The sequence below is a fragment of the Aptenodytes forsteri genome, unplaced genomic scaffold, assembly GCF_000699145.1.
Source record: "Aptenodytes forsteri isolate BGI_AS27 unplaced genomic scaffold, ASM69914v1 Scaffold53, whole genome shotgun sequence".
In the NCBI taxonomy this organism is placed as follows: domain Eukaryota; kingdom Metazoa; phylum Chordata; class Aves; order Sphenisciformes; family Spheniscidae; genus Aptenodytes; species Aptenodytes forsteri.
In genome coordinates this window covers 3,106-21,092 of record NW_008795909.1, presented here as the reverse complement: position 1 = coordinate 21,092, position 17,987 = coordinate 3,106, and the positions used below count along the sequence as shown (strand labels likewise).

At 35.2% G+C, this 17,987-nt stretch overlaps 2 protein-coding genes across 2 annotated transcripts in view; one reads left to right on the top strand and one right to left on the bottom strand.

The window, feature by feature from the left end:
* The window catches only part of CEP290 (centrosomal protein 290), a 54,675-nt gene extending 40,929 nt beyond the window's left edge, over positions 1-13,746 (top strand). Inside the window, exons 42-53 of the mRNA XM_009284348.1 lie at positions 216-371; positions 986-1,109; positions 3,373-3,507; positions 3,779-3,865; positions 5,434-5,598; positions 5,941-6,063; positions 6,391-6,554; positions 9,592-9,733; positions 11,418-11,491; positions 11,649-11,752; positions 12,622-12,728; positions 13,024-13,746. Of these exons, the coding sequence (XP_009282623.1) occupies positions 216-371; positions 986-1,109; positions 3,373-3,507; positions 3,779-3,865; positions 5,434-5,598; positions 5,941-6,063; positions 6,391-6,554; positions 9,592-9,733; positions 11,418-11,491; positions 11,649-11,752; positions 12,622-12,728; positions 13,024-13,212 (1,570 nt within the window). The 3' untranslated portion in view covers positions 13,213-13,746. The remainder of the gene's footprint in view (positions 1-215; positions 372-985; positions 1,110-3,372; positions 3,508-3,778; positions 3,866-5,433; positions 5,599-5,940; positions 6,064-6,390; positions 6,555-9,591; positions 9,734-11,417; positions 11,492-11,648; positions 11,753-12,621; positions 12,729-13,023) is intronic.
* Positions 13,747-13,943: 197 nt separating this feature from the next.
* The window catches only part of CUNH12orf29 (chromosome unknown C12orf29 homolog), a gene marked incomplete at its 5' end in the record, with an annotated part of 7,100 nt that continues 3,056 nt past the window's right edge, over positions 13,944-17,987 (bottom strand). Inside the window, 4 exons of the mRNA XM_009284493.2 lie at positions 13,944-14,907; positions 15,493-15,662; positions 16,831-17,025; positions 17,396-17,512. Coding sequence (XP_009282768.2) covers positions 14,719-14,907; positions 15,493-15,662; positions 16,831-17,025; positions 17,396-17,512 — 671 coding nt within the window. The remainder of the gene's footprint in view (positions 14,908-15,492; positions 15,663-16,830; positions 17,026-17,395; positions 17,513-17,987) is intronic.

The following is a 17,987-nucleotide window of genomic DNA, read 5'->3' as shown; positions in this document are numbered from 1 at the left end:
CATTGTTTTTTCCAGGTTTAGTTTTTGGGTTTGGGGGGGGGTGAGGTTGGTAAAGCTGTACTGTCTATAAGGTAACCTTATTAAACAGAAAAGGGGGTGTGGTTCAGTGAGCAAATAAATTGCAAATGTGGATTCTTTAAGACAGAAAATATTTTCTCCTAAAGAAAGCAAGTTAGCAAATAAAGTTTTAAATGTAAATTTACTGGATGTTGGAGAACTGAAAAAGAGAAAATTGCTCTACAGAAGAAACTGAAAACTACTGGTGTCACTGTTGACCGTGTTACTGGAGTAAGAGCCTCAGAGACTGTAAAAGAACTGGAAGAACTAAGAAAACGGAATCTAGATTTAGAAAATGAAGTAGCTCACATGAGGTGAGAGGCATTTTAAAAGAATCTATAAAAACTAAAAAATCTAAATGAGAAAAAAATCTGTGGAAAGAGATAGATAGTCTCTGTTAGACCAACTGATTCAATGAGGAAAAAAACATGGGAATTTCAAAAATCCTTCTCTGAGTCTGTGACGAGCAAACTTAAAGCTACTTGGGAGCAATTGTGCATGTTCAGAGAATATGCAGCATTGGTTCATTATTCTAAAAAGCTAAATAATATGAAAAACATCTGGCTCCTATTGTGTAAAATTATAATTACAATTTAGGGTTGGTGAAAGTTACTGGAACTGCTAAGTTGCAGTTAGGGAGTGTATTCTTAATCAGTGTATCCTCTATCACAGTGGATAGTGTACTTGAGTAATAGAAGCTGTACACATCACAAAAGAGCAGATTCCTTCTGCCAAAGTAAGTAGTTTCGATTCATGGGGATTAGTTGAAATAGTGTATATGGCTAACACTGATTAAGAATAACTACCTCAGTAATACTAGAAAATCCAGTCTAGTAATCCAGAAGTTCATGGGTTTTTTACCTTAAGGGATGCTTTTCTGCATTAATAGCCATTTGTTTGTTTTGGCTTGATTCATTTTTTGATGTAGAACACAGCAAGCAATCCCACGAGATTCTGTTGTAGAAGAATTACATTTCAAAAATCAATACCTCCAGGAAAAGCTTCATGCATTGCAGAGACAATGTTCGAGAGAGACACATTCTAAACCCTCGGTAAGTTAATGATGTAACCATATTACCTAGAGGAATTGCACCTACTTAATAAAAATATTTGTTATCCATTTGGTATTCTGTGTCATTTAGCTGGTTTTATTTCAAATTATAGTATTCTAGAACAGGATATGAAATACTCAGCTTTTAGTGTTTTTAAAAACCACAACAAAACCAACCCCAAAAAAACCCCCAAAACCAAAACTTATACTTTCAGTGTTCTACAGGTAGAAGCTGAAATATTCAGCATCCTAGCATATGTGGAGAAATAAGGAATATGTATTTTTAAATATGTGAGTCTGCAACTGAGAGACTACTTTCATATTCCATATTGATTGAAAAATTGGGATACACAGAGGTTGGGGAAATACTGAGCTGCATTTCAGTTACATTAGGTGTTTTTGTTGTGTTTTGATTTTTACAAGGTTCATTATATTGCAAATATTGCATTATTGGGTTATCTTAATCTTTCAAGAAATAGATTTAACAATACATTCTAGGCTTCTTTATTTCCTGTTTTGTTTTACTGTCTTCTGCTTTTCTTTCATGCTTCATTCTATCTTCAACTTGAATCAGAGTACATGTGACCAAACTGAACTGACCAACTCTGTTCCTATCAGTATCAGTAAACAAAAGTATTTGAATTCCCTTCAAAAGAAATCTATTTCAATTAGGGATGAAATCAAACATCAGACTAATCATAGCATTACTGATGGCAATGAAATAGATGAGGAAGCACACGTGCAAACATGCATCATGCATAATGAAGGCCATGAGGCTACTGTGAATGCAAGCACAGAAGTGTCTCCTGAACAGCATCCTGAAGATAGTGAGAAATGCAAGGACACAGATATTTCTAGGGAAGGATTGAAAAACAAAAATATAGCTGAAGCTGATGAAGAGAACTGCAGTGAAAAAGAAGAAAATATAACCCAACCTGAAAATGGAAAATTTAATGAGGAATTTGAAGAAGAGGAGAGGAAGCAAGAAATACTCAAGCAATCAAATGTTGATGAAGAAGAAAGTGTAGAAGAGCCTTATACTGACAGAATGAGCTGCAATCAGTCTGATTCAGGGGAACCTTCTAATCAAGCTAATGATTATGAAGCAGAAAAAATAAATGTGAATAATGAAATGAATCAACACGCTGCAGAGGATAAACATGAAACTTACCAAAGTGGTACAGACGGGGTTGAAACAACCCCAGAATTTTGTGAAATGCCCGAGGTTTGATGCTGTAGCAGTCCTCTATCATTTCTTCTGTATAAATGATGTAGAAATAGAATAACTTGATCTTGATAATGCAGTGGTTTCCTATGCATGGTCTGCAGGTATATTGAAGTAGTCACCAAGTGGTCCATAAAGCAAACCTTATACTTTCATGATAGGCATGCATGTCAACTCACAAGTAAGCTATGGTCAGTTCTAAAATTTCGATCCAGAAAGTTTACAAAATCGCAATGATACATGCAGCTAGTTGATGACCTTCATTCCTTAAGAGACTTCTGATGTGTTATTACTTACACTAAGAAAAAAATACGCTTTATTGAAGCAAATACTTTATTTCTATCATTATTAGTGATGAATTAATGGATCATATGGTTAATTCCATAATTACATAAGTAAAAACTACTGATTATTATTACATCAAAAGGTTTTACTCTTTACTAGTCAGGCATAATAATTTACCATATACTTACGATTGGAGTTGGCAATATAAGGCATGCAAAGCACTCTTTATGTAATAGAAATTACTAGCCTCCATGGATAAAGACTTAAGATTGTAGGAACTAACAGACTAAGAACTAGAGTTATACACTACTTTTCCTGACTTGCTCTGTAATCTGACTTCAGTGAAATTCCTGATGCCATATGTACTATTTAATAAACATATCAGAATATGTCCTTAACATTACATGCTGTTCCCAGGTACAGTGTCACAGCTTACTACACTCAGTAGCTTTTTTGTCTTTTAGACTTTGAGATTTATTTCTACCCAATAGTTTGAGAGTTAATTTTGGTTTGACAAAATTTTTACTGGTTCATACTGATCTGTAAACTTCCCTTAAAGGTTAAGCAAGTTTAGAAAATGTCAGAGAAGGAGTTAAAGTCAGAGCAGGTTAGATCAAAACTGGTGATACAACTGTCATCTGTTTTATTTCTGTGAAAAATACTAATTCGCTGTTGCTCTTTATCAGCTACAACTGATAGAATGAGTAGTGCATTACCACTTAATAATAATTTTTTTTCCCTCCGTTTTCTCAAGACATCAGGAATAGGATCGGGCAATCAATATCGAAGAGAACAAGAGGTTTTAAAGGAAAATTTAACATTGTCATCTGAAAACGTTGAGCTAAGATTCCAGCTAGAGCAGGCCAATAAAGATTTGCCAAGACTAAAGGTACCATCTAATTACCTGTAGTCCCCTTTACCCTGACACAGGTTAGGGGATTGCTGAAGAAGAAATGAATATCTTTTCTGTACATACTGTAAGTTTTTCATGTTTTTATGGAAGATGAGAAAGTCAAATGGCTGGTAGAAATGATGAAAAATGTCATTGCGATCGGAAATTGCTTTCTCTTTACATTTTTCAAAGTAAACCAACTGTAATTTTGTTACTGTTCACCTCAATTTGAAATCTAAATAAGTTGTTTATTAGTTTGTTTTTTTAGGACCAAGTAGGTGACTTAAAAGAAATGTGTGAACTTCTCAAAAAAGAGAAAGCGAATGTTGAACGAAAGCTGGGCAGCATTAGAGGGGTGAGTATTGTAATAGCATTTTTCATCATAATTAAATGAAACCAAAATACCGAAAAAGCAATATTTTATTGAAGCTAAATTATGAATTATATGAAAACTGAAAATTATATTCATGTATTTATGTAAATGCATAATCGTTACAGCTTTATGATTTAAAAGATAGGATTTTGATTTGATGCAGATGCTAGAAAGTGTAAGTTATTATTAGTGAAGTTTTTTTTTGTTGTACTATGCAAAATGACACAGTTAAATTTTACCCTAGCTACTGTCAGCTACTTTAATAGAGCAATATTTCAGAAGTTACAGGAAAAAAAGGCTTCAGCAGTGCCCAGTATCTCTCTTGCCACTAACTTGTCAAACTATTTGTGTGACCTTTTAAAGGAAGCTGATTTAATAAAAGCTCTTAAGTGCCTTCGTAGCTCTTTCAGTATACAAGGAGAATGGTATTTCCCATTCTTTTACTTGTACCTTGCATGGACTGCTTGTGTATCTGCCTCTCTCTTATGCAGTGGTAGTTTTTGGGTAAGGAAATTCAGTTTATAAAACTGTTTCATGCAAAGGTTCTGAGGAGGCAGCAAATTCTGAATCTTCCTCCCTTTTCAGGCACCAAGATCTGACAGAGGTTTTTCTTTAACTCTGCTGTGTACCAACACAAACCTCCTAATCCCTCCAGTTATTTTAGAGAAGAAAGAATAAGTCATTTTTACTTCCAAAGCTTGGTCGCTATATAGGTTTCTATAGGGCTCCAGGGAGTAAAATCTTCCGCGTTTTCCACTGTACTGTGCTCCTTACCTCTGTAGAAAGAAAAGGAGGTACTTCCTGGGCGCAGAACTAGAAACAACAGCATCTTTAAACTATTACTGGCTGAGGAAAACAGTCACTACAAAAATGATGAGAAAACAAATGCATTTGAACACCCTTTAACATCTTTTCTACCTCATAAATGAACGTAGCGAAAGAAGAAAAATGGAGAAATTACAAGCTTTTCTCCCCATATTTATTTATTTATTTATCACTCTGCAAGAATATATGCCTTGGGAAAGGGAGAAGATTTACTCATGCTTTAAGATGCAGTTCTTCTGTCACTTTAATCCAGCAGAAGTATGGTTGCTAAAAAAGGGCCCCCTTTTCCTCCCTCAAGCTCCCAGCCATTCTTTTTTTTTTCTTTCCCCCCCTCAGACAGTATTAGGATTCAAGCAATTGCACGGTCTATTGGATCAGGCAATTGCTCTACAAGAAAAGCTAAAACAAAAAAAGTAGTACTTTGATTTATTTTCCTAATGTTTCAGTTTAGTTCATAAAGTACAGCAGATTTTGAGACTAACTGCAGCTTTCCTGGGTAACACAGAAAATGAAGGAGCTGATATGGTGACTTTGGGGTGAATATATCATTTTGGGGAGCTAAGTATGCAAGAACTTTGGTGTTCAAGTCACACCAAAATATAACATCTTTTTTGTAAATATAAATTGCAATGGGAAAATAAGCGAAAAAGTAAGATTTGGAGTATCTCAGAATGTTAAGATGAATGGTTTATTTCCTTTTACTTTTTTTTCTTCCCTCTCTATAGGCTGGTAGAAGTGGAAAGACAGTCCCAGAATTGGAAAAAACAATTGGTTTGATGAAAAAGGTTGTAGAGAGAGTCCAAAGAGAAAATGAAGAGCTGAAAAAAGCTCCTGCTGTGGTTTCTAATGAGAAATTACTTGGTCTTGAACAGGAAAATGAGAGGCTAAAGGTACTGATCTATCTCCAATAACTATATTTAGATAGCAGTTTATATGCAAGTTAGTAGGAAAATGGAGCAGCAAGCCTGTTGTTGACATTGATTGGCACAAAAGTGTTTTAAAAATACCAGCTATGAAACGTGTAGAACACAAAAGCAAAACTTCATTTTAGCATAACTTACTGCATGATTTGTGTAAAGGTACTCTGTTTCTTAAGGACATGTTTAAATATGTGATGAAATGTTATGTTCACTGTGCTAGGTAGCTGCAACTATGCTGTATTTTAAAAATGGAAATCTGAAATTTTCTACTAAGCAATGTATATGTGTTTTAACAAACTGTTTGATATTTAGTCTGAAATGGAAAAAATGAAACTTCATCTGGGGGGCCAGCTGAGTACGCATTATGAATCTAAAACCAAAGGAATGGAAAAAGTCATTACTGAAAACGAGAGGCTGCGTAAAGAACTGAAAAAGGTATGATGGTTGTAATGCATCCCTTTATTTCCATTAGTTACTGTAGTTACTGGTTGTGGCCAGTATCTTTCTTTTTTTTTCTTTTTTTTAAATGGTTGATGTGGAATGGACCCTTTTCTAAGCACTGATACTGCTATGACAGAATTTTTAATTATATGTGGAGAGGAGACAGCCCAAGACGGAATTTGGAAGTTGTAGTGCTAGTGATCTTGGATGCACTGTTTTCCTCTAAATCAGCACTGACCCTATCTCACCATCATTTTAGATAATCCTGTGCTTCATGTGAGGTTAAGTATTCCATAAACCTGTGTTTTTATTGAACAATAGGAAGCTGACAGTGGAGAGAAGCTACGAATAGCGAAGAATAACTTGGAGATATTAAATAAGAAGTTAACTGTACAGCTGGAGGAAACCGTTAAGAGGCTAAATTTGGCTGAGAGCCAATTTGACAGAGCTGACAGCAAAAGCTGGAAGTCCGTTGTTGTAACAAGGTAGGAATTGAGAATGAAGTAAGGAAGATGAACACAAGTGTTAATTCCTTTTTAAATATTAGCAAACAAATTAGACTTTCATTTTCATAATTTTTCTTTCCTCTTTTGAAGATAGTTTTATATTATCCGTATTTTATTTTCTCATTCTATATTAGTATGTAGAATCAGTATATAGGTCTCTGATACGAATCCGGAAGAGATCTAGTACCCTTAAGTACTGGCTTTGTTAGCTGCTTCTATACAGAAGCCAGTTACTTACCTCCCTTCTTCAGATCAGCTGTAGACTTCTGGATAATTCTGGTAAAGGAAGTATTTTGTGTTCCTTGCTGCTTAAATGTATTGTATTTGTGCTTTGTGGAATAATGTCAGCATTTTTGCTGAACTTAGAAAGTATTTCAATACCTTACCATGTGGATAACAATCTGAAACAAAAACTGGAAGCCAGCAACCTGCATTTTCCAGCTTGGCTGCATTTGAATCTACATCTAACCATGTGAATGTGCAGAGGTTGTATTAGAAAACCCACTGGGATTTCTATACTCCTTGGGATATATAGGCATACCTAAAGATCCTTCATGTGTGTTCTGAAGGCCCTGAAAGCTAACTGCAGTCAGCCAGTTGATTCTGTTATCTGTAGAAGAAGGGAAAAAAACTTGGAGACTAGCACTGGATTATCTTTTCCAATATATAAAATGAAGTGTGGGAATCGCCATTTCCTAGATTTTTAGATAAAACTCAGACTTTGAAATCAGCATCAAAAATCAATTTTGGTTTGGTAATAATAGTAAATGTCTACAACTCTTTACCAATAAGTTATCTGAAGGTTACCTGTCAGTTGTTTTAAAATTCAGGTATCACTTGCATCACTCAATGTGGAACAAACTAAAGAAAACAGTTCTATGACACCGATTTCTGCTTTGCAACTTCGGCACACATTTTTAATTTATCTGTACTTCTGCAGTTAGTTCAGATGCTTTTTCTGTAACAACCTACTTATACAGATCTTAACTCTACAGCCTGAACAACTTTAATTGCATTCATTTCTTTGCTAGAAGCAAGCTGGTTAGTTCTGTGTTTTGTGGTTTGCTTACAGAAATGATTTTGGCCAACGGTCACCCCAAAACCATTGCCAGTCCAAAAAGCATTACTATTACACCCATTTTCAATAAAGAGCTATGCACAAAGATGCTAGTTATATGTCACACTAGCGTGTTTAATAATGAACAGATTGATATAGAATATGAAGTTTGATGTAAGGTACATTCACATGAAACATGCCTGTGATTCATCAAAGTGGACGAGGAAGGAGAATTTTACCCCTCTTGAGGCAAGAGTTTTTAATTGGAAATCATCTCTTGTACTGCCGTATCTCAGAAAAAGACAAGAAAATGAAGCAATGCTTATGCTATTAAGAGAAATAAACAGACTGTGTTCTGCATAAAGATGGAAGAGAGCAAATTTTTGGGAAGAAATACTTAGTCCTGGACTCCTGGATGACCTCAGAATGAAATAAGATGACGTGTTGCAAAAGTACTTTTTAATAGTTGTAAACAGAGGTGGAGGGTATCTACAAAAACAACCTCTGACTGCAACCTTATTAGGGCAGAAAATCAGCTGGACAGGAGAGAGACTTGTCTGATTCCATCTTAGGTCAGGCCACTGTTGATCAGCCTATCTGCTGATGTCCAAGATTTTACCCACTTCCCAGTCTTGCACTCCCACAGGACCCCTTGGGGGAGTTCTGGTGCTTCTCTGACATACTGCTGAGCTGTTTCACTTCACTGAGACTTCAGAAAGCCGTTCCTTTTTTTTAACCTTCCCCCTAACCATGTAGTGAGGTAAAATGTCTTTATGCAAGGTCAGATGACAGCCATATTTAGCATAAGGAAGGAGGGCAAAACTGGCTGCCAGCCACAGGAGGAGGAGGACAGGAACATGCAGTGAAGATGGTAGGCCCTTAACACCTGGCATATCAGCTCAGTAGTTTGAATATAGTTTTTTCTTTCAGTTCTTTACCTCTTTGAAAAACATTTCTCCTTAATTCTATTTAGTTGCTATAGATAGGTAGTTGTATATAGATAGATATAAAATATATGGTTTTGCTTAATTGTACTTGCCTATTTCAACTGGTGTGAATAATAACTTTTATTTGCATTTACTTTAACATGATTTTAAAGTAAGTGAATAACATTAAGACATTACTAACCTAGAGGAGCTCATTGGGGCACTTTAACATGCAGTCCACCTCACCAGCGCATCTTCCAAAGCATGTACGTGGTAATAGAAAGTATTTAGTAGGTCAGACAAAGGTGTCATCCAAGTGATCCTTTGGAAGGCTCTTTGGCAGATAGCAAGATGTTGGAGGTTGTATTGCTATCTGAAAACCCACTTCAGATGGGAGATTGGATTACATGACCTCCAGAGATACCTTCCAACCAATATTTCAGTGGTTCTAACAAAAACCTTTTTGTAGCCTTGTATGGCTCAAAGCAAAATGGAATCCTTCTCAGACTGCTGTTACTCAAGGGTAAACATAATTTCTTGTAGAACATTTTTGCCCTTGGAGTCTTCATCTTCTGTATCTGTATTAGCCCTTTTCTAAGCACATTAATTTATTTTCCATAAATTATTAAATCATAAGAAAAATACTTTCAAAGGTATGACACTGAAGTAAGACATGACCAATGTGCACACTGCATCAGTAACAGACGTGCATGTTTCTAGCAGAAGGTAGTTTGGGGTTTATGTGCAATACCATAAAAAGATTCCAGTCCCTCTTCAATAAAGTGGAGACACAAAGTAAGATCCATGAAGGTGTAACATTTGGAAAAGCCTTTATTCTAAGGTTAAAAGTGTATTTTTCATTATGCTTCTTCCAGCTCAATAAATAAGACCAGTGATTATTTCAAGGCCAATGCCCCAAACACATTTTAGGGTGTATTTTATGGCATTTAATCTCCTAAAGATATTTTAATCTCTGTTTCTGCAAAAATATTAGCTTTTGCTCTTATCTTTTTCTAAATAAAACTACTACCAGGATGCACAAAACCAAGATGAAGGAAATGGAAATGGATATTGCTAGAAAAACCCAAAGCATTACTGACCTTAAACAGCTGCTTCAGGAAGCAACAGAACGTGAACACAATGCTGATAAAAACTTACAAGATCTAAAAGAACAAGTGAGTAAAATTTAGCCAGATGACTCTGAGAACAGATTGCTTAATATTAATTGATTTCTTTCTAATGTCCATACTGGCAGAGTACATTTTTTTTCTCTAAGCCATGCTTTTATAGGTTTTTTTCAGTCCTAGTTGCCGTAATTGTACATCTACATATTAATGAGGTTTACCACATATTATCAATATATATTCTTGACTTGCAGTCTTAGAGGAAAATTAATTTTTTTCTACTGTATTCTTCTGTAGGGTTTTGTATTATAGTTTCATTGATCACATGAAAGCCTGTAGGTACAGATGCTTCAAATGGTCTTAAAATCTTTCTAGCTTGTTCTGCAGAGTGAGTTTGCTGCAGGGACTTCCCTCTTCCTTCCAGGTCTTTTTTGGGGGATTGACTTTGCCATCCTAAAGGGGATCTTCATGCCTATTTCCACTATGGCCTCTTACATGCAGTCCCTAATAAGTCTTACAAATATTATTTCACACATGGAAGAGTTGATGAATTTTAAACTCGGGTACCTTTGAAACGATGTGTCAAATTTTGGCCTTTAAGTACTCCAGAGATGTAGCCCTAGGACTATCCACCTAGATTAGCTTCCACCTTCTCATTTATTAATACGTGCATGGTTTTCTTCCCCCGACATCTTGTACAGGCCATTCTCAGAGTAAGGTAGCGAATACACAACTTTCAATATAGGAAGTCATATATGTTATGTAAGCAAGTAAATGTGTTCAGTAAATAGAACTTGGAATTGAGTCCTGTAAAACCATTATTTTGTTAGTTTTTGCTTGTTTTCCCTTTTCTAAAGTCAGCATTATTAACATGAAGTGTATACCAGCAGCAAAATTAACACAGAGATAAAATTCTTTCATTATGTGATATTACTCTGGAGCAACACACACTTTCCAGTTTCTTTCGTGTCTCAAATACTGATGAAGGGATGTGGTCAAGGTTAACTACATTTCAAAGAAACAGATTGATTGTGAAAAAACCCAAATCCTTACCATTTTAGGTGGTAATAGAACAAAAGCCTATCGCTAACAGTAGCCTTATAAGAGTTCATAAATTGTCACTGCACTCAAAACTGTATATAGTCTTATATTTTAAAACACTGATTTTTTGCTCCTGCATCTTCTACTGAAAGGCACTTCTAGAGGCTAACTCCCTCTCTGGTCGGGGACCTATTCTGACTTATGACTGCAGGTCGTTTCTAGTCGACATGCACTCGTTTGGGTTTTCAGTGCAAAATCACAGGGTTTTCGTATCACGTTTAAAACGGAACTTGGACACCTAAGTATGCAAATAAGCATGTCAGTACTATTTTAAAGCACTTACATGATTTAGGCATATCACTTCCTTAAGCATATGTATACATGATGCTAACATAGCTATGTGTCTAACTTTCTTTGTAAATCTAACCTTTGAAGACTTTTTTCTTCACCCTTCATGAAATATGTAGCAATGATCTATACTAACTTTAAAAAGGCTGTAGATAATTAGCTTTGTGGAAACTGTCAGTAGATGAACACTTAGGGTTTTTTTCTCTGTGATAACCTAGTACTTGGTTACATCCTTAGTATTATTTTCATTCATTTTTTAATCCTGTATCAAAGAGAACTCCATCTGAACTGCATTATCCATGGATACTGTTTTCAAGAGCAAAACTTTCTTAATTTTTCTTTTAAGATTGAGCTTCTCAAACACCTTCCTGAAGGTGCAAGGACAGAGCAAAGCCTCATCAGGGAGCTTCAGCTTTTAAGGTAATGTACTTTTAAATAACTAAATAAATACCTCAGCCAATATACCTAAAATAAGAATGATCAGGAAATGGCCATTGCGATTTTTAGTTACATCTTTTATATTCTAAAATATTTTCGTAATTTTTAAAAATTATTCTAAAATTGTTTTATATTCCAGATTAATTAATAATCGATTAGAGAAAGAAAAAGCAGAACTAGCCCACCATGGAAGATTATATAAGCACCACGTACACACATACACAAGTGAAGGTCCTGCAGCCGGTAATAATTTTCAATACCTAAAATAAAGATCTTCCTGTATTTGGGGCCTAAAGCTATTTTTACTTAATATGTGTGTGCAAAATGATCATAAGTCTACAGAATTATTTGAATTATATTAATGCCAGAGTAGTGTAAACTGGAGCAGACTAAGGTCTTGGGTTTTTGAGGACTTATACAAGTTTTTTATAGGGAAGTGTTAGTAAAAATAGCCATAATTAATTATCTTGAACAAGAGGCTGTAATCTTTGTAAGATTTCCTTTTCCAAGAAGATGTGTAGTTCATGCCACCATCTGCTTTATAAACCTCAAAAGACCGCTTGTAAGACGTCAGGCATTCATTGAAACCCTCTTGCCTACCCTTTTTGCCTTGGGTTCCAAGCTGCCAGAGAACGAGCGTCTATTTGCAGATACGAGCTCTGTGAATGACTTAAGACCTAGCAGGCATCAGTCCCCTGGGACAAGCAGAGCGCTATAGAGCAGCACATTGCCATATGACTGGGAAAAAAATTAAAAATTAACCCTCTTGAAATTATGAATATCATTAACAAGATCCTTATACTACGTTATTTCCAAGTTCCCTGCATTTAATTCGGAGAAACTGTACGTGTCGTATTTCTCTGAAGTATGCTAATGGACTGGCCGCTGGAGTATTGCGTTCAGTCACAGGAACTAGGCACCACCACCTGATTTGTACAAGAACTAAAGAAAAGCCCAGATGACTTGAATTTTTGGTGGCTGTTGATCCCAATTGGGTTTACACACTTTAACTGTTTCAGTTTTCAGGAGATGCAGAATTACTGTACAAGATTATTCATGTCATTGACTTTCATTACCTTAAATTTCAAAACAAATTATCATTATTTTTGCAGGACATAATGAAACTGTAGAGAAGGATAAAAATGACAAGTTAATGACAGAAGTAGCTGACCTCCAGACACAGCTGAAAGCCTCAGAGTTGGAAAAACAGCAATTAAAGGTGAGTTGCAAGGATCATCCTAGGCAAGATAATGAGCAAAATTATGGTTAGCTAGAAAGAGCTGTTTAACATCTAAACTAATATTTAATGACAAAGTCAATTTTTAAACATTATATTTATGAAGCCTATTTTGTTGTTAGTGAACGTGCTGTTCACGGGTAGATTTTTGTGTTTCTAGAGAACATACTTATTCTCTCATCATTTAGCTTCTTAAGAAAAAGGCAAAAAAAGCTGTTGTTGACGTGTATTTCCTAAGTTCTGGATAATGGTGGTACTCCTTCGTTCTTTTTAATAGGAAGAAACAAAAAAGCTGAGAAGAGAACTAGAACACTTTGACCCTTCCTTTTTTGAAGAAATTGAGGATCTGAAATACAACTACAATGAAGAAGTAAAAAAAAATATTATCTTAGAGGAGAGATTAAAGCAGCTTTCTGAAGAGTTTGGCATTCAAGTGGATAGTCCAGGCAATGTTTCTGTTGATTAGGCTAGTGTTTAGTATCCTCAGTATCGATACAGAAAATAAATTCTGGGGCAGTTACATAATACTGATTTATTTGTCTGTTTTTATCTTGGAATGATACAAGTCTATTAAAGTTACAGTAGTTTGGCACATACCTAAGAGTGCAGAATTGGATTAGTCAACAGATTATGGTCAGTATTTATATACACCAGTCAAAATAAAAGTGAGTTTTACCTCTCACACCTCCTTTGCAATATTATATTTTAATTCAGAACAGTAATTTGGGTAATACACAGGTGTCAGGTGAAGTTGAAACCTTGGACTTATCCTAAAAGTTGAGAAACACTTAAAATGTGCTAAGTATGCTAAGTTCCAGATCGATAAGAATATGTAACTTCTTCTTGCTGTCTTGTGCTATCATACTTCTTAACTATGGACTCAGGGTCAGTGTGCTGGATGTCTGTTCCTGTTATTTTTACATCAATTTTCGAAAATCCACAAAGTTAAGTTATAGTATTTCAGCCAAACTAATGGTATTTTTGTAGATAAATGATTTTTCATTTTGTGTATTTTATACAGCTGGATGTCTGTTCCTGTTATTTTTACATCAATTTTCGAAAATCCACAAAGTTAAGTTATAGTATTTCAGCCAAACTAATGGTATTTTTGTAGATAAATGATTTTTCATTTTGTGTATTTTATATAGCTGGATGTTTACTTTTATAGCATAGATAAAATAAAGCCAACTCAAATGATCATGCAGTCTCACCTTTATTATTTACATGCCATCTCACTTAATATGCCCTTGATGAAGTTTTCCTAATTGAGATGCAGTCTGAAAATTTGTATTATTAAGCCAAGTCATGTCCCTCTCTAATTACTAAGGACCTCCAAAATAGAACTAGTATACCTCCTATTACTTACTCTTTTTGTCCCAGAATAGTGGAAGTACCTGTAGGATATAGCTTAATTAGGTTTTCAAGTCATAGCATAATGCTGCAGCTTGCCAGTTAAATAATACAGTGAAAAGTTTTCCCCCAAAAGAAATTGTTACAACTTTTAAAAAAAATTATCAAATTTCAGGACTGATTCTGGTCCCACCTGAAATATGTCCTTTACTGTTGAGAAACAACTAGATCCTAAATCTGAATCCTACGTATAACATGATAATTATATTTATAGAAGTGCAACCTCTGGAACTTTTACAGTTGATTGCATTCATTAGCTAAGCTATTAGGACCAGCCAGTGTTAGACAACATACTTCTTACGCTTAATTACAACAGCTTCCAGAAATGGGTTCAAAAGTTAAGGATCTTCCAGAACTGAAAATAAACATGCTGAAAGCTAGATCTCTGCTCTGGATGTTGGATCTCTCGTTATATAAAATCAGTCATTTAGGAAAAACTTAAAATCTTACAGTACCTAGGCCGCTGCCTAAGCTAGAAGATTATTTGTGAAGAGTTCTGTGGTAGACACAAGTAAGAGGAATGCAGCGCATACAACATTTAACTTAAAAGAGAAAAATCATTTCAAGCATCAAACTTGATATCTTGGAGTCTGTCAAATCTTTGACCATCCAATTTTGAAAAATGGTGAAACAAACTCTTTGGTTCAAAGTCACAGTCATATTTAGTTCTATTAAAAGCAATTACAACAGGCTGAGAATTCAGGTACGTCTCTGCAAGTGGCCAGCGTAAACCAAGATGATGGCGATGGAGCTAAAATAAAAAGAAATAAGATCAGTTTAGACATTCTGATATAGTAGCCCAACAGTTCCCAACTTCGGGGGTCGGGGGGTGTGTGCTTCAATTCTAGGATCCTCTGCATTAGAGCACTTACAACCATTAATCAGTCATCTGACTAACATGAGTAACAACAAAGCACAAAAGACAAACCAGAACCAAGGTGTCCTCCACAGCTTCAGAAATAATATAAACTTGCTAATTAATCAAAAATCCCATTCTTATTAACAATACTTGTTCTATAAGTTCACATTACAAGAAATGAATTTTTTAAATAAAAGAATTAAGCTTTAAAATGTTGAGTGATTCCTATACAGAGGCAAGAAAATACTATTTTTATGTTCTCAATTACTTTAAGTTATTAGCATAATGTAGATAATCAAGAAGTTTAATATGTTGTCATTGTAGTGACACTGGCTTGACTAATTCTACTGTCACCTGATTTGCTAGAACATTTACTACTAAAGAATTTGGAAAACAAGACAAAAAGTGAACACCTCACAATACTTCATATACTATGAATTATTATAGTGCTTTCCACATGTCCATCTATATACTTACCTTGATTAAACACCCATCATGGCAGTGCCACACAATTCCTTCAACTTTACCCTCACTGCAGCCTTCAAACCAAGACAGTATGTCATTTTGTTTCAAAGCAGGTGGATTCTTTATTTCAAATGCCCCATGTGGTACAAGAAGATGTACAGGCTGCTTCTTGCTTCCTAATCCTATGTTAAAAGAAACAAAAATCTTCCTGCTAGTTACGTGTGAGAACTTCAGATTTTCCTCACTTTTGTTATTACGGCTATCTTAAAAGCACTCTATAAAGGCAGACTTCTATTAGGTACTACAACATTGTCCTGCCTTTAAGGGAACAGTTAAATATACTTCTAAGTATCAAATGTAGCTGTCTCTTCCTCATGTAACTTTTTATTTGTACAAAATAAACACGATATAGAGATTTATACAGTTGTCTGTTTTGTCCTTGGGGTCACCTCCTCAGTGAGGTGACCATAAAGCTACTAGCTAAATTCTTCATGCTTCAGATCACAATCAATAGCACAAACATCTTAGTTCCTGAAAATCTGGCATATTTTCTTATGAATATGGATTAATACTTAAGCCAGGCTGTTTACAAATGCATTGCCTCTTCACTGACTGTTCAACATAAATCTTCATCTAAAAATACAGCTATTAGAATTTTTTGTTGCGGTTCCCTTACATTCTGAGAAAATGCTTAGACCAGGTACTATTTTTCTTATTCATCCTTGCAAGTTATCCTAACAGCAAAGCTCAAAAGTTAAAACTCACTTGTGCTCATACCTAATTGTTTTTTTATTAAAAGGCTTTTAAAGGGACATGCCACAACCAAAATGTAGCTTAAATTACATTTCCTTAAAAAAAATCCACAGTATTTCATAATTTCAAAAATGCAACTTACTACTAAACTCTAGGGACTCAAAAAAAAGTGGCTGAATAAAATTTTCTACTTTAATGGTCTAAACAGCATCAGAAGAGCAAGTAAAAAGAAGTCAAGAAAAGGCACCAATGAACAATCTTTAAAAATATTTTAATATTTTAATAGTAATATTTAAAACAACTTTTCCAGTCAGAGTATTTTTTGAAAGACTAAAGCAAAACATTTTTATAACTCCTAAAGAACATGCAGGTGGGAAGAGGTTTAATAGACATAAATAGTCTCATGACAACTCAGCTTTATGAGGTGAGTATTTCTGGGTGAGTGTTCTTTGAGCTAGTCCTTTCTCTCCTTTCTAAAAAGCTTACATTGCTACCTTAGACCTTTTTTTTTTAAATTTATACAAAGAAAATACATAGTTTTCACTAAAAAATATCACTAAATAAAAAAGTATTTAAGAACAGACCATACAAACTTACCATATGGATTTGCATTAATATTAGTCCCAATAAGCTCCAATGTTTGTTCTAAAATCTCTGATAATGGCACCGGACTAATTTCCAGAAGCCCTGGGTCAGCATGGTGTTTCAATACCAGCGCTACTTCAGCCTCATAATTTACAACAGATGAGTGCCAACAATACTGCTTACTATTTTTCTCCACAGGCACCCAACCTATGAGAAAACATTGCATTTTACCAACATAAATATCTGAAGTTATCATACGTGTACTAGAACTGTACATGCCTTAAAAAACCCCCACAGTTAACTACAAACAGAAAAAGTAGCAAGAAAAACTATGTCATATCTCAGAGAAATGCAAACGTGACAACTATGCCTTCAGCTGAAGCCCTGTAAGTCTGTACAGCGAACTGCAATTACTTTCAATGTGTCAGAAGAACAAAGCCTTTCTGGATAGTGAATGAATGACATTCCAATTGTTTTCTGAATAAGTTAACTACTACTTCTAACTCTGGAACTAATTCTAATTCACTTCAAAAATGGATTCCCCCTCAGCATTTTACCTGTGCTGCATCATAGGTACCTGGCATATGTCCGTTTTCATCGGGCAAAGGATTGCCATTAGAGAACTCTATGTCCTTTGCTGGAATCCAGGTATCTGGAACAGGCTTGAAATCCTCTTCAACATTCCAAACAAATTCTAGACATATAAATGTGACAGTTTTTGGCAAACTGTTAGCCAATTTTATGCTTTGATCGTCTTTCAATGCAAGTATTAAAATACCATTGACCTAAACCTTCTTTTACAGACAGTAGTCCCAGTTACTTTGTACAAGCACCAACATGTAGCACACTCAAGCAGTCTACAATTAGGAGGATTTAAAGAAGCATAGTAGCCTTTAAGTAGTTTAAAAGTTCAAAACTAACTAAGACTAAAAAAATAGCTACCTAAATAGCCAACATTATATTTAAACTAGAGCAAGAGAAGTAGAATAGACTAGACTCTTTTTTCAGTTGGAAGGGACCCACAATGATCATCTAGTCCAACTGCCTGACCACTTCAGGGCTGACCAAAAGTTAAAGCATGTTATTAAGGGCACTGTCCATGCCTCTTAAAAACGCCAACAGGCTTGGGGCATCGACCACCTCTCTAGGAAGCCTGTTCCAGTGTTTGC